This window comes from Solanum lycopersicum, chromosome 5, assembly GCF_036512215.1.
Source record: "Solanum lycopersicum chromosome 5, SLM_r2.1".
Taxonomy (NCBI): domain Eukaryota; kingdom Viridiplantae; phylum Streptophyta; class Magnoliopsida; order Solanales; family Solanaceae; genus Solanum; species Solanum lycopersicum.
The window spans coordinates 12,931,767-12,954,766 of record NC_090804.1 but is presented as its reverse complement, the minus strand read 5'-3'; the positions used below and the strand labels follow the sequence as shown (position 1 = coordinate 12,954,766).

Here is a 23,000-nt window from a genome sequence, read left to right as displayed (position 1 = left end):
TGAAATCACACAATTATCTTAAAAACCAAATCCAGAAATTTGAATTGATGCCCAATTTGACAAAACAAATCTCCATGAATAAAAGTATAAAATTAGTAAAATAATCAAACTCCAAAAACGAGGTTTTACACCCTATTTATAAGAAAATAGAGTCCTAAAATAAATAGAGGTCAAATAAGGAAAGTTTGTCCAAAATGTGGCTTCAATCGATGAAAGCAATAGACAGTCTGTCGATCAAATGACGGACTATCGTTGCCTTCGTCGGTCCATACTTAACATCTTTTCTCAGCCTTCATTTTGCATCTTCTCTGACCCAATCAATGGACCAACAACATGGTGTGTTGATGCTTCTTATCATTACATACTTAGCTTTTCTTCAACATCGGGTACTAGGACATTCTCTGATCACATCGAAATTTTGCCAGGACGATCTGTCGATCAACTGACAGACCATCGATCCTTCTGTAGCCCCACACTTAGTTAGTATTCTCTGAGTTTCTTCCAAATGCCTGAACCTCCAATCGACGGTCAGCACCTTCAGTCTGTCGATAGGACGACGGGATGTCGATGGCCTTCGTGGGTCACTTCTGCACTGATTCTTCACAGCCTCCTCTATTTTAGTTTCGAAAAACTTTCTTGCAAAACAAAGACAAAATAATATTAAAATTACTAAAAAAAAGGCTCTAGACACACACCAATCTTAAGGAAAAATCAATGAAAGTACCGTGAAACCACCGTACATCAACACTCTCAACTTATATTCATTGTTTGTCCTCAAGCGACACGCTATGACTCAACACAACACTTTGTACACAAGTATCATCTTTTAAACTTCCATAATCACATGGCTATCAATCCCAACTTTTTTCTTTGCTTTAGTGAATGTTTCTTGTCTTTGGATTGATAGGCTTACTCATGTAGATCAGACCATCACACAGACTCACCAAGCATTGACACCGCTACTCTTTTTTTTTCGCCAAGGTATCAACTTTCTGATATTGTAACTAGTGCCCCACTTCAAAAGATATCCTCCTTTTCCACACAGTGAATTTATCTTTTAGTATAAGGATCCTTTTTCATTACTCATGCTCAAAACAAATTCACACCTAGTTAGTTCTCGTCGCCATAGGCTTGCCCTTATTTTCACTGCTTAAGTTCAACATATTAGACTCTTAGGATCACGATAGGACTTTCTTGGCTTGTAAGTAAGCTCTGGGTCAGGTATGGTACATATGGTACATTTTAGTTACTTGTTGCCCTCCTTGACATTACGGCTAAGTGTCCTACCTTTTTCTCCTTTCTTTCACCGTCCCTTTTGTTTTCCACATTACTCTTTTTCATACCCACTTTTCGGGTCATCACTCATAATAGACACCCTCAACATATGTATTTGCCATGATTCGAGGTACACATTACCCAAGGTTGGGTCAGGGCCAAGATGAGGTAAGTTTCTTCATTAGCCACCCTCAACTTATGCTTTTGACCTAAGTTGAGGTGCACATGTCCAAGGAGGTACCAGGGCCAACACATTATACCCAGGAAAGTTGAGTTGGTGAAGAAAAGAAAGGTCTATTACAGGCTCAAACTATTTGGATAAAAAAGGGATAAAAATTTCATTCGGCTCACTTCACTTTAGTTTAGAAGTTTAATAATTTTGAACAAGGGCCTATGATCCTTTCCTAATTGTGTAACACATATTCCTTTGGCAGGACCAAGCGGGCAAGTTCTAGCGAGGTACCAACAGGGGAACAATTAAATCTCCTCACACTCTCTTGACACCTTATTACACTATCAGATTATCGGTCAGCTAGTTTGAGTGTTAGAATGAGGATCATGAAGTGGTGCAACTCTATGTCATGATTAGATCCAACATTAGACATTCATTAAACCTATTCATGCAAGTACTTTCTTAGAATGGTATATAATTTAAATTTAGCCATCATGCTTCATTTTTTTGTACTTTGTACAAGTTACGACACATGCCAATTGAACAGTAAAATAATCAGTCTATTGGGAAAAAGACAACAGGCAAGAATACCACCAAGAGAGGGTCATGAGTTGGACTAACATATTTCACCCTAGCACTCACTTTTCATTTACCCCACCCCCAAGAAAAAAACATACAATTGTCCCAAATTTATAAGAAATATAAAGATAGGTTTGTAGGTGAAGCAAACCTGAGGTGCATAGCACCGAAGATCAACAAACAGACGGGTCCAGTTTCCTCGAACCTGCACCTTCACTAGGGACACCCTCAGTAGTGCCCACAAAAGTATTTGTACCCTCAGTGGTGCTACTCTCAACAAACTCCACTCCGATCTAGGATTCCCAGCAGCCAACTCTCTAGTTCTCATATGACGGGCCTCCTCATCAAGCAACGAGGCTTTTCTTATAGCCTCCAAATCCATCTACTCCTTCTTCCGAGCACGAGCATCCTCACCCTCACTGGTACGGCTAGAACGGTGCCTATTGGCACGATCACGTTGCACAGCCGACAGTGTAGTGCTGGTAGGAACAGTTCAGCAAGCACAATGTCCTCCGCGAGCTTCACATGTTCTCTATCAAGTTCGGGTCCTCTCATCTCAAGTATACCATCCACGTCTCTCGCAGACTCGCCACAGCCTCCTGAAGAGTCATCAAATCAATGGTGGGGGCTGGGCATGACAGAACTCTCAACTCAAATGCATTGAAGCATTGGTGGACTGCCTGAACTTGTCCCTCTGTTGACTAAGCCACCCTCTTCTCAATCTGGTCCTCAGCCTCGGCAATAGATCTCTGCATCCAAGGCTAGATGTGATGCAACAAGGTGGCCATCTGGGCCTCTAAATTTTGGACCCTAACAATCGGGACCAATGCTGTTGATGGTGGAGTAGACCGGGAGTACCTAGGCGTCCTACTTGTGTATGTGGCAGACTCGGTCGGGGTGATATCGGTAGGATCTAAAATGACAAGTTCAGCCACTTGGGTTTGATCTACCGTATCCGCCAAGTTCTCACTCAACGCTGCAAATCAACTACGTTCCCTCGCCGTGGCGCCGCCACATTGGTCTTATCCCTGATGAGATTGATATCCACAATCCTGATCGGAGTATAAAGGATATCACAGTACCAGAGGGGCACTCCATCATCCCTGCATTATTTGAAAGTCATACAGGCGAACGGGTAGGTGGTAGAGGCCTTAAAGGCCCTCTCATGTATCATGGAGATCAACAACCTCGTGAAGTCGAAGCTACTACTAAGACCGCTCTATCCCAAGTAAGTATATTATCTGCAGCCGTGGGGGATAGGCGGTGGTTGAAAAATACCCATTGGCCACAAAAGTGAGGTTGGCTTCTTGATAAGGTCTCTAGGGTCCAACACCCAGTCTACTCCCTCACCGTTAGTGGAGAGCTCTTGTGCAATCCACCTCTTTGTGGACTGTCTCAGATCTTTGCCATGCTAAAAATGGCCAATCTTGACCACGTCCCTCTTGTAGTCAAACTCTGAGGTGAGAGGAACCCTCGCAGCATCAGTGGACCCACCGTATAGGAAGCGACAGCTAGAAGTAGTAGAGATTTCCACCGATCATCCTCAGACTCGAACATCTGTGAGTGGGGCGTGTTTGGCGGGGTTCGACCGCCTATCCAAAGAACCTTGGAGAGCCGATGGCTGGTAAACAAGTCATACACTGCAGGACTGTGTGTAGGCTCTATGTAAGAACTCGCGACTCGACTGTCAACATACAAGTCATCACCCCCTTATAGTTCAGAAACTTGGCATCCCTGTATACCTGGTACTGGCCATTGATGAACCATTGATTGGGCTCATCAGCAACCGATGTAGGGACCTCATGCTGGGGTGCCTGAGAAGACGGCTAACTTTAGTCCTCATATGACGAGGCATTGCGGGCAGACACGTTTGGGAGAGTGGCTCCCTGTGATCAAGAACCAGAGATAGTGGCCTCATTAGACCCTATAGAGTGGGCCGACTCTAAACCTGAAGCCTCATCAAAGCGAGACACTCCCTCAGAACCCGAGTTTAATCCAGATGGTGTGTCGGTCAGTGTGCGCTCTTCATCAGACTGGGAGGCAGTGACTGCGCCAGGTGACACCTTCTTGGGGTGCCTCGAGTGGCTCTAGCAGCTGGTGTAGGGGTCCGGGTGCCTGGGCCACGTATTTCGAATCATGTTCATCATCCGACATACCTATCAACCAATTGAAATGAGCCACAGACTTAGAACTCCCCCTAGAATAGACGATGTCTGGTTTTGGGGCCATAAGTACCTGAAAAACACCTTGGTAGTCTCATTGTAATCAATCTACACAAGCATCATAAGATAGAATCTAGAAACACAAGATAGGTCATTGCAGAATTGCCGAATTGGGAGTCAGCCACTATCGATGGACCATCAAGTTAGTGGAAACGGAGAAAATTTGAGAAGTCAACTAGGCACAGACCTCTCAGTTAGAAACGACAGACGTGCAGAATGTCCCATTGATCAATTGACGAACCGTAGTCAACTTCCGTAGTCGAACACTTAGAATAATTCAGACTTGTTCAGAAATCAAAGTTTCAGGCATAAACAACGGACGTGTTGAACGTCCCATCGGTCAATTGATGAAACGTATTCCACTTCCGTCGTTCCAAAGTTAAGTAATTAGCCATCGTCGGACCCCATCGATGGTCTGTCGATCAATTGACGGTCCATAGACGGGGTCCTATTTTATAGCTGGTCAGAGATAGGTTTTTTAGGACTTGGATTTAACCCCAGATATGGATAATTTCAAGCACATCACGAGTTCATCCAACATGTAATAACAAGCATAACACCAATCTGTCATCCTTAAGTCTTCGATTTTGCAATTTCATTCATTCATTATACGAGACTATCAAGCCCTAAGTCAGTAAATCAACAAGCATATTGAATTTACACAGATTCCACCTCCAATCCATTCACTTTCTATCATTCTAAGGGACATAAACCCAATTTTAACAAGGAAAAAGAAATACATGTAAGTTGTAGTGAAGTGAATGAGTGGGTGATATTCCAATACCAACCTACGTGCCCTCTTTCAAACACTGACCAAAGAACGCACAAAGGAGACATAGTAGAAACTAAGGGGTTAGGGTTTTGGGATTTTAGGGAGTTCGGGAGAATTTAGTTTTTTTCTTTTTTGGGGGGGAAGACATTGGAAGGGATTGATTTTGGGAGTTAACGGATAAAGAAGGGAATAAGGGGAGGCAAACGATTGCAAGGTAATTTGAAAAGACGTGGAGGGAAACTGAATAGGTATATTCTAATATAGCCCGTCGGGTCCGGTCGGGTCACTAGTTTTTGTCAACTGACAGTACCCCGTTGATTGTCATCAAACTTTACAAAAAATTTCAAGACATACCTGGGATCTACGGACACCATCGACGGTCCGTCGATTGAACAACGGCCCTACGGTTGGTCTGTAGATCTGTGCACAAGACAAATTTCTGTAAAATTCTTGTGGTTTGGTCCGACACATTGAGCACCCATTAAGCCATTGTTTTTGTGTTTTCTGGACACTTTTTAGACACGGAATCTACACTACTATATAGCCAATGCACTAAAAAAATTAACATATGAAATTGAGTAAAACAAAATGAAACAAAAGAATGCAAATATTCCTACAAAGAAAAGAAAAACCTATTATTAGCTAGAGGATACACATTGGGTTGCATCCCAAGAAGTGCTTGACTTAACGTCGCGACACGATGCAAGATCCTTGATTACTCAGACTTCATCAAGGCGATATGCTTCAACCACTTCATAGACACTCTCCGCATGCCCTAAATAGATCTTGATTTTTTGCCATTTAACGTAAACCTTGCACCCTCTTTGTTCTGCAACTCAACCGCTCCATGTGGGTACACTTTAGTAATTAAGAATGGTCCAGTCCATTTGGATTTGAGTTTACCCGGCAACAAGCGTAGCCTAGAGTTGAATAGAAGCAACAAGTCCCCAACCGCAAATTCGCGCTTCTCAATCTTTTGGTCATGGTACTTCTTCATCTTCTCTCTGTAGATGGATGGTATTTCATATGCTTTTAGGCAAAACTCATCAAGATCAATCAACCCATGAAGTCTCTGTTCCACTACTTCATTCCAATCCATCTTCGGTTTCTTTATCGCCCACATGACCTTGTGCTCTAACTCAACAGGCAAGTTACAAGACTTACCATATACAAGTTGGTGTGGGTACATACCTATGGGGGTCTTGTATGCAGTCGGGTAATCCCAAAAAGCATCATGAAGCCTCCTTGACCAATCTGTTCTATTAGCATTCAACATTTTCGACAGGATCTACTTAATTTCTCAGTTGGATACCTTAACTTGCCCACTAATTTGTGGATGGTACGGAGTGGCTACATTATGGCGAATCTCATATTTCTCCAATAGACCTTTGGAAAACTTGTTACAAAAGTGAGATCTCCCATCACTTATAATGGCCCTATGTGCGCTAAATCTAGAGAAGATGTTCTTTTTCAAGAACGCGGCGACACTCTTTCTTTCATTGTTGGCAAGTGCCATGGATTCCACCCATCTTGAAACGTAATACACCGCCATAGGAATATATTTATCCTATGAGAACTCACAAACAGGCCCATAAAATCAATGCTCCATACATCAAATAACTCAATCACTAGAATGGGATTTAAAGGGAGATTTGCCTCTTTGAAATTTCCCCATCTCTTTGGCACCTATCACATGCCTTGGCGAACTCATGAGAATCTTGGTGGATGGTTGGCCAATAGTACCCACACTGCAAAATCTTATGGGAAGTCCGGATACCACTATGATGCCCACCCACTGTCCAGGAATGCAAGCCTCCAAAACACTTAGCATCTCAACTTCTGGCACACAACAGCGAATAAGCCCATCAGCACAACTTCGGTATAAGTAAGGCTCATCCCAAAAGAACTTTTTCACATCATGCATGAACTTTTTCCTTTAATGGAAGGACAAGTCCAATGGGACTATAGCACTAGCCAAATAATTCGCAAAATCGGTGAACCATAGATCAAGTCATGAGAAACGCCAAATAAATGCTCATCAGGGAAGGTATCATCAATTTCAGCCTTTTCACCCAACTCTCGCATAACTTCATCTTCTAATCTGGACAGCTGATTGACAACTTGATTTTTAGTCCCTTTTCTATGTTTCACCTCAAAGTCAAACTCTTGTAATAGTAGCACCCATCTAATCAACCTTGGTTTCACATCCTTCTTTTCCATCAAATATCTTAAAGTGGAGTGGTCAGTATGCACTATAACTCTCATGCCAAGCAAATAGAAGAAATTTTTTTTGAAAGCAAATACCACTGCAAGGAGATGTTGTTCAGTCACAGTGTAGTTCATTTATGCTTCATTCAGGACCTTAATAGCTTAATAGATGGGGTGAAGGATTTTATCCCTTGTTTGTCCCAATACCACACCAAGAGCAACCCCGCTAGCATCACACATCACCTCAAATGACTTACTCCAGTCTTAGAAAATAATTATGGGTGCATACACCAACTTGTCCTTCAACTCTTCAAATGCCTTCAGACAGGATTCATCAAAATAAAATTTACATTCCTTCTCAAGTAAATTGCACAGAGGATGTAAAATTTTTTAGAAATCCTTAATAAACCTCCAATAGAAGCCCGCATCCCCAAGAAAACTTCTCACACCTTTGACAGAGATGGGTGGAGGAAGTCTCTCTATAACCTCAACTTTTGCTCGATAAACCTCTATCCCCTTCTCTGAGATGCGATGGCCCAATACAATACCCTTTTTCACCATGAAATGACATTTTTCCCAATTTAGCACAAGGTTGCAATCTTCACATCTTTTGACAACCTCGGCCAAGTGACTCAAACAACGATCAAAACAGTCGCCACAACTAAAAGTCATCCATACACACTTCAATAGTGTCCTCCACCATATCGGAGAATATTAACATCATACATCTCTAAAAAGTAGTCGGTGCATTAAACAACCCAAAAGGCATCCTCTTGAATTCGAATGTCCCATAAGGGAAAGTAAAGGTTGTTTTCTCTTGATCCTCTGGTGCAATAGATAATTTATTGTAACCCGAATAACCATCAAGAAAATAGTACCATCCTTTTCCTGCGAATCTATCTAAAATCTGATCCTTCAAGGTCATAGGAAAATGATCCGTCTCAATCCATGCAATCAACTTTCGATAATCCATACAAACTCTCCATCCGGTCACCGACCTCAATGGAAAAACTCATTCTTCTCATTAGCAACCACTGTCATTCTTCCATTTTTGGGCACACATTGAACAGGGCATACCCAACTACTATCTGCGATAGGATATATGACTCCGACATCCAACCAATTAATAATCTATTTCTTAACTACCTCTTGCATAGGTGGATTCAAAAATCTTTGGTGCTCAATACTTGGATTGTGATCGCACATGAGTTAGATTTCGTATGAACAAATACCGGGTGGGATCCCAATAATGTACGCAATAGTCCAACCAATGGCTCGTTTGAACCTCTATAACACTTCTACGAGGCATTCTACTTTTTCCACATTAAAATCTGATGCAATGATTATTGGCAAAGTGTCATCTCTTCCCAAGAACGCATACCTCAGATGAGGTGGTAGAGCCTTCTCTAATTTTAGAGACTCCGCAATAGATGATTTTGCGGGTGGAAAGTCACGATGCTTCATATCTAACTCCAATTTTTTTCGTTTGAACCAAATTCACCTCGATCAAGTGCCTCAACAAATGACCCATACTCTTCAATATCATCACTCTCAAAATTCATGATCACTGCCGCTAGTGCCTCAACACAAAGGCGCTCTTCAATTTATACCTCAGACGTATGATCAACCCTGTAGGATATAGCTGATACCGTTTGGAGTTCACCACTCTGCTTCATGGACCTAAAAATGTTGAAATTTATGTAACAACCCTAAAAAAAATGAATATGTTTAGTAGTGTGTAGTGTGTCTAGAATGCCTACGGTAGACTAGACTCACACGAATTGTGATGCGCGTGAAACCAGACCTCTGAATCCTTGCTATATCCAAGCCAACTAACTTGGGGAGTTATTTGAGTTAGAAAAGGTTAGTTCCAGCCATGTAGGCTTCCCGAATATGAAGATTTACCCGGATGAGTCTTTACCGGACGTAAAAAGGGGAAATCTTAGGTTTGGAGAGTCTAGGGGTAAAATGGTCTTTTTCCAGGATAAGGGTAGTATTGTAATTACCCTAAATATTTAATTTATGATTTAATTAATATGGTGGAGGGGAATTTTGGGTGGAAAGGGCCAAAAATGCCCATTGAGCAAAATCTTGCTCCATCCGTGTTCGAACCTAGGTGGGAGCAATGATTTAGCTTGATTATTTATATTGGAGAATTAATTTAATTAATTAATATTTAAATTCTAATTCAAGGAAAAAGAAAATCAGATTATTATTATTAATAATTAATTAATAAATGGGGCGGTTTGGGTCTGATCAACCCGAAAGTACCCGTTTTCGCGATGGGGATGTCACGGGTTCGATCCTCAACAAAAGCGACGCCCAAGTGAATTAAAATGGGGTTTAAAATCTTTTTTTTTGTAAGGGCAATAAGTTCCTTTCACGTGTGATTTAAATAAATGAAATTTGTATAATTTAACAAAACCATATTTTGACTAAGTCTTAAAATACAATCCTAGTCCAAAGGAACCACTCACTTCTCACATTTATCCTCTCTCTTTCATGATCATCTCTCTCACTTTTGCTTTCTATCTACTGACGAAATACAAGAAACTGAAAACAAAACAAAAATTTCTTCATACTTGAAGAATTTACACGTTAAAAACATAAAGCTAACAAAAAACGTAAAGCAAAAAGAAGGGTTTTCCGTGAAGTCTTGTGTTAAAGTTTCGGGACTTGGACGTGCATTTGGAGAGGGTTTTGGACAGAAGGTCGTGTGTTGAACAACACTAAAGTAAGGTATGGGTTTCTCTCCCGGACTACTTTCTCCAAGAGAATTTCCTTTCCACGAATTCAACGAATTTTAAAGCTAGGGTTGTTCCCGTTCTTGTCGAACTCCTTGTCCCTAGTATCCATATGATTTCAATATGAAATAGGTTAAAGATCATGTTGTTGGTATATTTTTTGGTATTTTAAGTATGAAGTATGATTTTCGTGATAATTTGTGCATGGAATTGTAAGCATGTTAATTTATGCCAACCGAAAGTATGTGAAAAAGTGATGATTGTGCAAATGTTTGTATAATTCATGATGTGTAAAAGTGGTGTAATGTTGCTGGATTTAATGGTAATTCTTGTCTGAATATAATTATGAAAAAAATATACTTAAATATGCCCCAAATGATTCATGAAACGTGGTAAGATCTAATGAACAAATGATGATAACAAGGAGCTGAAAATAGTGAACAAATTTTCAGCATTTGATAGGTTGGGTTCGGCCAACCAAAGTGGTATAAAATGCAATGAAAAATGAATGTAAAATTATTGAAATCACTAAGGATTGAACCCAAGACATTATTACATAAAAGCTACAAAAAAAATAAACAAAAGATTAAGACAAAAATGGATTGGAGGAGACTAAATTTCCAGCTTGCTGGAGATTGTAGTCTCGGCCAACTTTTAAAAAAATGAAATTCATTTAAAAAACTTTTTTAAAATGTGAGGTCATTGGGGATTGAACCCATAACCTCACCAAATGAAGATTTCATACAAACTTGTGAGAAAATGCAAGGAAAAATAGATGTGGTGAGGGGGGATTGAACCCATAACCTCTTGAATGGATGAGAGAGTTAGGAGAAAAATAAAGGAAAAAATAAAATGTGGAGAGTGGGGATTGAACCCACAAACTCATTGCCTTAAAATGGAAAAAGAGAGGAGAACAAGAAAGAAATGTCATGGGGTTGATGGGAATCAAACTAGGGTCTTCCAAATCTGAAAAATGCAATTATCAAATTTAAAATAAGATTAAGTGTTGTTCAAGGGATTCGAAATCGGGTTCCCTTTCCTAATTCCGTATTGAAACATAAGTCATACGTAAAAAAAATATTTAATGAATGTTGCCTCTAAAGATTGAAATTAATATCTTGGAATATCTACAAGATGCATAAGTCTTGTACCACATAATCTTTGAGTAAACATGAATCACTTAGACAAACTATGAATGAGGCCTCATGGATTTTATATGTGGACTCATAAGACTAGCATACATTTAAAAGTAAGTGAACCTAAGATGTATGTTATAAAATGATGTAACCCTAGAAGGGTTAAGTAAGAGTGTGAAACACACTGAATGGCCAAGTGCATTGACATATGATGAAATGAACATTCACGCGAAGGGGTGACTAATCATGAAAAGCAAATGTGTTAAATTTAATGAATGAAGTGACAATATGATAAGAGGATAATGTGAAATGTGAGAGCAATCTAAAATTAGCCTAAGTTAATGTTACCAAAACGTACTCACCTATGAGAGTGTAAATCTAATAAAGAGACCAGTCTCTATGAACACTCTAATAAAGTATTAAAGTTAATGCATACTTAATACTAATGATGAGATGAGAAATAATATAATGAGCTATGATTTCCTCATGCTATAATCCAACTTCCATGATGTATGAGTTGAATGTGATGGAACTTTATACTGAGCACCGATTGGCTAGCGATGAGCGGTGGTGCCTTTCTTCGGGAAGGGTGGAGGTTCACGTAACTATCATGAGATGAGATTTTCCGGCATGCCAAGTATGTGACTCTTTATATATCCTAGTCTTTTAACCTATACCACCAATATAGGGATCTAGCAAGGTTTGAATCCCTATATACGCTAGGATGTTCAGGTCACTTTGGCCGGTGATTCCACCACTTTTTGGTTTGGGGCAGAAGAATTTCATGATCCTCACATGATCTATGTCGGTAAAGGTAAAAGTTACTTAAAAAAATAAGGCCATTCTTAAATGATGCACATAATGTAATGAACGGTTCCAAAGGTGTTAGGATAGGATAATCAAGAGGTGAGCTAGACTTAAGTAATGACACAAGGTCATTCTTGGTCATTGCACAGCAAAACCAATGAGAGTCTAAAACTTCATCCTAGGTATGACTGGTGATTTCACTAGTATATGAATGAATGAAAAGGATGTACGTATGAACGAACGAAGCAGACTCTGTGTTTTCTGAAGAAGGCTCCTTAGTTGAGGTCCCATATGTTGAGCCCTTAATTTGGGAAGTCCTAATGTCAAGTCCATGATTCCAAGGTCTCATGTCATATGATAGAATGATATGAACAACGTGATATGATATGTGTAATATGTTATGCGTTGCTTTCAAAATGATAAGTATGATGATGCATGTTATTCTCATGGCATGACTTTCCTAATCCAAATTTGGCAAGTCTGCTGGCTTGACTTTCCATAATTCATATCAATAGGAAAGAGCTCTTCTTAATCATGCATGTCCTTGGTGTATGCTTGCATATACCCATACTTAGTACAAGTGTGTACTAATCCCATACAACTCTATATTTTTAGGTGCAAGCACAGGTGGACGTTAGAGCTTACATGTCGGCGCTGAAGCTATCCAGACGTGGAGCATTCATCAAGATTTGGTAGGCCCTCATGCTTTCGAGGACGCTTTCCCATAATATTTTAGCTCGTATATAGGTTTGGGTTAGTGGAGTATGTTCCACTAGCATTTCTTTCTAATTTTTGTCGGACATTGTATTGGTGCCATTTTGGAAAGTATACCTTAAATGTAGTATGAAACTATTTCTTTCATTTGATGGTCTTAATATTAGATGGTTGATTGTGAACGTTTATGAGTTTAAGTAGAATGTCTTATGTGAATTTTAAGTAACAAAAAGTTCAAATTTTCCACTAAATTTGACAAAGATAAAGTAATGATGACGTATGTAGGCTTGTCTGCGACCTCTGAGAGGTCAACGATGCCGGTCTCGTATGGGGTCTAGACTCCGATCATGACAAGTTGCTTATTCATTATTTAACCTAAACTTCATTTGCCCTTTTTCCATATCAACCAAGGCGCGAACAGTAGCAAGGAACGACCTCCCAAGAATAATAGGCACCTCAAAATCCACCTCACAGTCAAGAATCACAAAATCGGCCAGAAATATAAATGACTCCACCTTCACAAACACATCTTGGAGTATCCCAATAGGCCTCTTCACTATTTGATCAGCCATCAATAACCGCATCGCAGTGGGCTTTGGGTCACCCAAACTCAATTTGTTATAAATGCATAGAGACATGATATTTATGTTAACACCATGATCACAAAGTGCTTTAGCAAAGTGTAACAAACCGATGGTACGTGAAATAGTGGAAGAGCTCAGATCTTCTTTCTTTTGCACAAGAGACCTTGTAGCAATAGCACTATAATGTTGCATTCGGTCATCATCCTCAAAACTCACCGATCTCTTTTTTGTAACCATATCCTTCATGAACTTTGCATAACCGTGCATTTGTTCTAAAGCTTCTATCAAACGGACATTGAGGAAAAGTTGTTTCAGCATAATGATAAAACGCATGCATTTACCATCCTCAGTTTTCTTCACAAATCTCTAAGGGAATGGTGGTGGTGGTCTAGGAATGGGGATCACTTTTGGGGGTACTTTTGCTTCTTTTACCACTTTGTCCACCAATTCACCACTAGTTTCAACTACCTCTTCATATTTTCTCACCTCATCTTCCAATGGTTTGCTTACCCCCTCGAGTAGTGACAATCATGCAATGTCCATAATTTTTTGGATTTTGAATGGTATTGCTAGGAAGAGTACGCGGTTGACGTGGGTTCATAGTAGTAGACAATTGGGCAATTTTCAACTAATGATAATTGATTGAGACTGCATGTGCATCCACCTTTTGCTCGGTATTATCTAAATCACCTCTCAAATCCTTGGTGTGCTCATCACTAGCATCAAACCTCTTCATAATATTATATAACATATCTCCAACTCGCACCATACTACCTCCACTATCCCTAGGAGCAACTTCCTAATTTTTAGAGGGAAACATAGGACACACTTTGATCGTTTCTGTTACCATAGTTACCCAGTTGAAGTTGTTATCGCAGTTGTAGTTTCCATCTCGAACACAATGTCCCTCTCTGTTGTAATTCCCAAAGTTGTAAACTTGATTTCCTTGACCCTGACGCTAATTCTCCTGATTGGATCCTTGGGCGTTCAGTCAAAAAACCCTAGTCTAATCATTCACTACATAAGAGTCCTCTTTATTATAGTATTCATCCGCTGCGGTGATGGTTTAGTCAAGTAATTCACCTCATTACTTTTTCTGCTCCTCCAGTGACATGTTTCAATACCAACCCAAGCTCAGTTCTCATTTGAGCCATCTCTTCACGAATCTAATTTGTGGTTGGATTGTATGTGGCTTGCACTGCAAAGGTGTTTCTCCCAGTGTCTGACTTCTTAATACTCCAAGCCTTATTGTTGCGAGAGTTTTTCTCCAACTTCTATGCGATCTCTACATATGTATGCTCATCATAAAAATCACCCGCAATAGTATCAAAAATTGCCTTGTTATTCTTAACTTGCCCCCGATAGAAGTACTTTTTCAATGACTCATCATCAATGCGGTGGTTTGGGACACTTCTCACAAATGCGGTGAATCTATCCCAATATCTAGTCAGCGACTCCCTGAGTAATGCCACAAAGTTGTTCACTCTATCTTTGTGGTTGAGATTTTTAGAGACCGGGTAGTGCCACTTGATCCCAAGTATAGATCGAGTTACATGGCAACTCAGTAAACTATATTGCAGCCTCTCTCGTTAGTGTAAGAGGGAACACTCTTAACCCGATGACGTCCATGTCCAAATCTTTTTTCCCTACACAAATGTTGCACACCGGCCTCAGTTTAGCGATGTGAGCATATGAATCCTCAAATGGTATCCCTGAAAATAAACCTCTGGCGGTGAGAATTTGCATCGAGCTACTAGTTACCACGAATGTGTGCTTATCAGAGTCATTGATGTTAATGTTGCCCCTATAGAACTCATGATGGCGTGGGACTGGAGGTTGCCTCCTCAAAGCATCATCAACAGGGTTTTCCACAATAAATTGGTTGTGAGCATCAACTGATGGAGGAAGCTAACGGTTGATCCCATCACCTAGATTTGTGGGATTCTCTTGATCATTCATTCTACGGAGTGTCCAGTTAAGTTCAGGATCAAATGTAAGTGTCGATTCTCCTTGGCTTCGTGTACTTGTCATACATTAGAGCTAGACCTAAGAGAAACAAAAACAAAAAAACATAAAATTAGGAAATTGCTAACTAAAATTCAATAATGTTATTAAAGTTAATCTAAAAGCCACTTTCCCCCACATCGGCGCCTAAATTTGATACACTCAAATTACATTTCCATAAAGAAGTATAAGCGGTCGTATCAAGTAAAGAACCCAACTATTAGGTTGGGGTTGATCTCATGAGGAAAATGGTTTAGACTTAACTACAATATACAATTACTTCTTTATCGTTAAGTCCTTTTTGAAAACTAGTAATAAAAAGGGGGGTTTTGTGAAACAAAAGTATAATAATATTGTGAAAAAAAATAAGTAGCAAGAGTTAATTATTGGTTTTTATCAAGTTGTGAGAGAAACTAGGGTGTAAGTGTTCCCCATAGGTTCATAACGCCATAATCGTAGGTATAACGATTCTTCAGTAGTGTTTTGCATGCAAAGTGATAAGTTATGTATCTCTGAATCCTTGGTCTGTCATTTAGAGAATTTTACCAGTACCTTTGTCCGGATACGTGTGTCTAAATTATTAACCCTTATTTTTACTTCATATTAAGAATCATATACGATGTATGTGGCTTAGTTATTAATTTGCACCAATCGAAACTAGCCTATTAGATAGTATCCACTAAATCTATGTCGATAATTCTTACTATTAACAAAACTACTTTGGTCTGACAAGTAGCAATAAGGTCAGTTCTAACGCGTGTAATTGTTAAAAAGACTTCTAAACAAAAGAGTTTTTGATGCATGCAATAACCTATTCGAAAATTGTTATTTAGCTAGGTTTATTTTGTTAATCACTTTTGGTTCCCATAACCCTAGTTGTGGATTTAGTTACCCATGCTTAGAAGAACACAATTCATAGTTGATAAATATTAAATCATGAACTTACTTTGATAAATTCAAAGAAAATCTAGAAATTCAACTTGAAATCACACAAATATCTTAAAAACCAAATCTGAGAATTTGAATTAATGCCCAAGTTACAAAGACAAATCTCCAGGAACAAAAGTATTAAATTAGTAAAAGGATTCAACTCTAAAAATGAGGTTTTACACCCTATTTATAAGAAAATAGAGTCCTAAATTAAAAGGAGATCAAATAAGGAAAGTTTGTCCAAAATGCAACTTCAATCGATGACCCCCATAGAACGACGAACCGTCGACTGCCTCTGTCGGTCCATACTTAGCATATTTCTCAGCCTTCACTTTGCATCTTCTCTGATTCAGTCGACGGACCAACAACATGGTCCGTCGATTCACCTACGGACCGTCGATGTTTCTCGTCGTTCCATACTTAGCTTTTCTTCAACATTGGATACTAGGACATTCTCTGATCATTGAAGTTTTGCCAGGAGGGTCTATCGATCAACCGACGGACAGTCAATCCTTCGGTAGCCCCATATTAAGTCAGAATTTTCTGAGTTGCTTCCAGATTCCTGAACCTCTAATCGATCTCTCACCACCTATTGTCCGTCGATGGGACGATGTGCCGTCGATGGCCTTCGTGGGTCACTTATGCACTGATTCTTCACAGCCTTCTGCATTTTAGTTTTGGGCAACTTTCCTGCAAAACAAAGACAAAAACATATTAAAATTACTATAAAAAGGCTTTATACACACCAATCTTAAGCATTGAAAGTACCGTGATACCACGGTATATCTGTGCACGCGTTAGAACTCATCTTGTTGCTACTCGTCGGACCAAGAAGGTAGAAATATGAAAAGAATTATCAACATAGATTTAGTGTGATATTATTTAATAGGCTAGTGTCGATTAGTGTGAAGTAGTTACTAAGTCATACATCGATTATGATTTCTAATATGAAGTAAAGGTAAGGGTTAGTAGTTTAGACACACGTACCCAGACCAAGGTACGGGGTTAAATTCTCTAGATGTCGGACCAAGGATTTAAATATACATAACTTGTCACTACACTTGTAAAACACTAGGAAATAGTTATTATTGCTAGGAATACGTCGTTATGAACAATTGCGGAACACATATACCCTTGTTATTCTCACAACTTGATAAAAGCTCAATATTTGTTTTCGTCTACTTGTTAACTAAGATTGTTTATGAAACTTGTTTCATAAACCCCCCCCCCCCCTTTATTTACTTATTTTTGGAAAGACATTTACTAAATAGATGTAATTATGAACTGAAGTTATGTCTAGACCATTTTCCTCGTGGGATCGACCCCAACCTAGTAGTTGGGTTCTTTACTTGATTACGACCGCTTATACTTCTTTAGGGAGGTATAATTTGAGTATATCAAATTTTGGCGCCGTTGTCGGGGAATCTAGCTTTTAGATTAACTTTCGTTATATTATTGAGATTTAGTCAACAATTTCCTGATTTTACTTTTTTTTTTCTTTTTGTTTCTTTCAGGTCTAGATTTAGTGTATCTCAAGTACATGGAGCTGAGGAGAACCACTAATTTCATTTGATCCTGAAATTAATTGAACCTTAAGAAGAATGAAGAGTCAAGAGATGCCAGCCAACCCCAATATAAGGAATTAAGGTGATGAGGCAATCCAAGAACCTCCATGACTAGTTGAGGCACACAACCATGTTCGTGTTTCTAATAAGTTGTATAATAGGGGTAATGTGAATAAGAATGCAGCCTCCAACCCCACTACTTCAGGATTACAATAGGGGTAATGTGAATTTATAGATTCTGATGGAACTATTGCCTTACCCCCTGCCACCTGGGCACACATTTGTGGTGACGAGTAGCTTGAAACAGATGCTCATTGCGAGGGGTTTATTCTTGGGACAGCCATTGAGGACCCACATGCTCATAACCCTAAACTAAGGTACGTGCGCAAAAGTTGTTTGGGTAGACCGCACTTTGATATGAACGTCATTGGGTTGCGCGTGTATTCTTTATTGATAGGACATGCCACCATATGTTTTACTGAGCTACCCTACAACTCCATCTATACTTGGGAAAAGCTGAGAGTTGTGTTCTTAGCAAAGTACTATCCTATGTCCAAAAATTTCAACCCCAAGGATAAGGGGAATAATTTTTTGGCACTATCGGGAGAGTCAGTGAGCACCTCTTGGGACAAATTTACTTCTTTCGTTAGAGGCATCCCAAATCACCGCATCGATGATGATTCGTTGAAAGAATACTTCTATAGGTATCAAGATGACAACAAAGCAGTGTTCGATACTATTGAGGGTGGCTCCTTGGGAGAACGTACATATGCTGACATAGAAGATAAGTTGGAGAAGATATCTCGCAACAACAAGGCTTAGAACACTAGAAATGTTGGATACTAGCAGAAACACCTTTACGGTACAAGCTACAAACAATCCAACAACAGATGAGATGCGTGAAGAGTTGGCACAGATGAGTACTGAGCTTGGGTTTGTCTTGAAACATGTGAGTGGAGGTGCAGAGAAGTTAAAGACAGTGAACTATTTGACTAAACCACAAACACTGAGAGATGAATACTATTATGATGAGGATGCCTATGCAGTCAACGATCAGATGGGGGGTTTTCGCGCAAACTCCCAAGGCTCCAAGCAGAGAGAATTGGCGCCACGGTCAAGGAAACCAAATTCAAAACAATGGTAACTACAATCGAGAGGTTAGATATATACAAGATGGGAACTACAACCGTGACAACACCTTTAACTGGAATAACTATGGTAATAGAAATGACTGGAGTGGGCCCTATGTTCCCCTTCAAAACTGGGAAGTAACTCCTAGGGAAGGTAGAGGGAGTATGGCGCTAGTTGAGGATATGCTGCAAAAGATGATGAGGAGGTTTGATGCTAGTGATGATAATGTAAGGAGATGAAAGGTGACCTAGTTAACATTGGACAAAAAGTTGATGCGTATGTGGATTTGATTAAGCACCTTGAGTTACAGATGGCTCAGTTGTCTACTACTCTTAACCAACGCCAACCTAGCACTCTTCCTAGCAATACTATCTAGAATCCTAAAAACGATGGGCATTGCATGGCAGTCACTACTCGAGGGGGTAAGAAGACCACGATCCATCCACCTATGTCATCTTTAGTAAAAGGTGAAATGAAAAAGAACAAAAAGTTAGTAGAAGCTAGTGAGGAGTTGGTGGACAAAATGGAGAAAGAAGTAGAGGTATCTAAGAAAGTGGTCCCCATATCTAGACCTCCACCACCATTCATTTAGAGATTAGTGAAGAAGACTGACGATGGTAAATACCGGCGATTTATCACTATGTTGAAACTATCACATCCCAAAACCACACCCTAGAAGTTTGGGTGATCTCGGATCGCAACTGGCGTACGTGACCTCTCGGAGGTCTTGTACAAGTCTTTACATATCATTCATCACATATACATATAATGAAAATTAGTTGCAGAATTCAAACTTTATACACAACATTTCACAATCTTTAAAAACTCTTTTATATAAAGTCATAGGAAATACTAAGTCTCAAACTCATCAAACTTAAGACACACGAATACTTTTGGTACATGTCCCATCTACAGTACTAATATAGAAATACTCAGTGTATTACAATACTTTAATAAAAAACACAAAAGACATCTATGTATGCCTTCGAGTCAATTGAGGACATACTTCAACATCTCTTGAACGATGCTACGGTCCAAGTTTTCCTTCCCAAATGCTCCTCACCTACCAATAACTAGAGATAGATAAAAGCATGGATTAGTACAACCACATGTACTAAGTATGTCATGATGCATGAAAATCATGAAAAGGACATTTATTATAAATATGCATCTTTTCATTTAAAAATCATATATAATCATAAAAACAACATTTAACAACTTAGAACCACATAAGATAACATTTAAACAATTCTGCACATTTTTTAGCTAACTTAACAGTAAGATCAACTCACTGTACAGTGAATGAAGTTGTCTACTTCTTCTTTAGACACTTTCTAGCATGTAGTCTTCTCACTAAAAGCTATCCTAACACCCACTTAAGCAACACAAAGAGAGACCACCCTCCCTAAGCATAACTAAATGACCCTCAAGAATACTTATAAAAAGATATATACATACTTTACAAGACATCAACAATATTAACATATAGATATTATGACATTTTCTTACCAAAGGCTATCAAAAGACTTATTTAAGTAAATTAAGAAGATAACGTTCATGATTGCCCTCTTTAAGACTTCCTAAATAATCCTTCATACTTTCTAAGTTTAGATCATGTCAATACAATTAATATCTTCCCTAACTAGAGTCATTCTTAAGACTCATCTAGGTATGATACGAAGTGACCATTCATATGCCCCCTTCACACCTTAACTACACAACCCTTAACTACTCTAGATAAGTACTTATTCATTTAACATACTTTCTCGCTTAACATAAGTCATTACATTCATTAGTTCATTTAGGAGACATTCAACACATAAAGGACGTTCACCTTCAAAGCCTATTGCGTAATGTTTAGATAGAGTCACATACCACTAGCTAAACTTCAAAGAACTTCTCTAGTGCTAATAGGTACTCCATATGATTAGAATAGGCAATATATCACATAGAACATGATAGAAAGTCATGGAATCTGAAGTTCTAACCTACTCCGATGAGGGTGTTTTACTCGTCAATGATAGAGCTTAGACACACCCCATGTAGGCACATGGTTAAGGAATATGAAGGGCATGCTTTGTAATCTAGTCTCAGTATTTAACTAGAACTATTTTCCTTACCATACTCACTCGGTCCTAGCCTTTGTTCTCATAGAGTAATTTACACATAAGGTTCATATAAAAAGGTTCCATATCAAGTTCATAACCCAATCACATTAACCCTACCAAAGAAAGGTCCACTAGGGGTACCTCCCAATGGCGACTTTCCTAAGGATTAGTCTGAGCCATTCCAGCAAATTACCTTAAGTCTATCATTTCTTTACTTTGAAGGATACCATTATGGCTTACGACTTCAACATTCATAACCTGACCACTAGGTTCAAGTCTTCACATAAAAGACCCTCTTAACATTTTTAAAGTCACATATCATTAATAAATTCAACACTAAGACACTTTAGCACACTAATTTAAGACATCACCTATGCAGATTCATACATACATCAAGCAAGGAACACAAGTCAACAAGAAAAGACTCCACATACTTCACTTTAACTCACAATACATGTCATTCTAGCAGCACATAGAAACAACCCTTATAATATTCAAGTCATCCTATATATTATGTACCAACATACATATGACCAACATAGACTCATATAGTCAAGTAGGAGTAACACACGTCAACCTTATGACTACACAAACACAAGCCATAGTCACTGTCTAACATGATCATCTACATAACATCAAAAGAACATATATACTTTGACATTACTTACCATGTAAATAGATATTAGCATACTTCACATAATTATCGTAACACTTCAAGTAGTTTGCCGACAAGGTCATGATTATCATATTACCTAAATAACGCCGACAACGTCACATCAATTTCAAATAAAGCACATAATACCCCACCATAAGTGGACCATACCAATAACAATATAATTGAAGTATAATAATCATAAAATAAAGGAAATAGGGCAGCGTACCACCACTCCATCCTCAACACCTCAATTCTATGCTAAATCATCCAATTCAATACCATAAGACCCTTACTAATAGCCATGAACAATAATTCAATAAACAAACTATGTTAATCAATGAAACTAGGTCAATTCAATAAATATTCATAAATATAAGACAACCTAGATATCAAAATTGATTACAATTCTTAGATTATTAGATAACTCATAAGAGTCTATGCTAGAATTCATAAACATTAAGTCAATATCAAGTCACCCATAACTTAGTCAATAACTAGGTTTCATCAAATTCATTGTTTCATAGGTAATTTAGGTTAATTAATAATTACAATAAAAATTAAATAATTATTCTTCTAAGTGTAAAAAACTTATATACACACTTAAAATATCCAAAAGACCCTTTAGTAACCGCTAAAACTCTTATTTGAAAGTGGGGTGAAAGTACAAGTTTACCCCTCAACTTACAGTGAACTACACGTAGGAACAGACTCCGATCGATGGTTGCCCATCGACGGTCCGTCACTTGACCAACGGACCGTCCTGCTAATCCGTGGTTTAGTAATGAGACATTTTATGGGCTTTCTCTACCCACTTATAAGTCTCAAACGATGATACCCCACCAACGGGGCATCGACTGGCCCTTTGGCATCGATTGCCAACCATTAGTTGGCTGTCTTTGACAGTTTTGGCATTAACTTTAGGTCCTTCCTTAGAGACCCTTGGATGGTCCTTGGGGATGTTTGCAACCCAAACATTATCGTATACGAGTTTAGTACCTATGACATGAATTTCACCAAAAACAAACACGTAAAACTCGAAACATGCCTAGACACACAAGGTCGTTTCAAGACAAACCTTTCAAATGTCATGGACGTTCTTGGACGTTTAACCTCCAAACTTCACGAAACATGACACACTGCCTATACACACTATAATAACTCATTTAAGGACTCTATAACCTCATGAATCACATATAAAAACATAGAACCACATATGAGGCACATAGGTGACTTAGTCATGGAACGTCTTAGTTGTCCCTTGACGTTTGATTTCCAATCCACCTAAACTCTTAGACACTGCCTCAATACCATATATTAGACCACTTTAGGACCTTATACAACTATTACCAACGTGTTAGGCTCTATTTCACCAAATTCATTTTCGGGATCTTACA

The 23,000-nt window shown here is 38.9% G+C and overlaps 1 protein-coding gene and 1 long non-coding RNA gene across 2 annotated transcripts in view; both read right to left on the bottom strand.

Annotated features, from left to right (window-relative positions):
• Positions 1-12,988: 12,988 nt before the first annotated feature.
• On the bottom strand, positions 12,989-13,546 carry LOC138348657 (uncharacterized). The gene has a single exon (XM_069298221.1). The coding sequence runs from the start codon at positions 13,544-13,546 to the stop codon at positions 12,989-12,991; it is 558 nt and encodes a 185-aa protein (XP_069154322.1).
• Positions 13,547-19,650: 6,104 nt separating this feature from the next.
• The window catches only part of LOC138348525 (uncharacterized), a 29,058-nt gene continuing 25,708 nt past the window's right edge, over positions 19,651-23,000 (bottom strand). Inside the window, exon 2 of the long non-coding RNA XR_011221177.1 lies at positions 19,651-19,916. This is a non-coding gene — a long non-coding RNA (uncharacterized lncRNA). The remainder of the gene's footprint in view (positions 19,917-23,000) is intronic.

Excerpts from the sequence above, each read along its gene's own strand:
- LOC138348657 (XM_069298221.1), bottom strand. The coding sequence starts at position 13,546 with ATGCGTTTTATCATTATGCTGAAACAACTTTTCCTCAATGTCCGTTTG.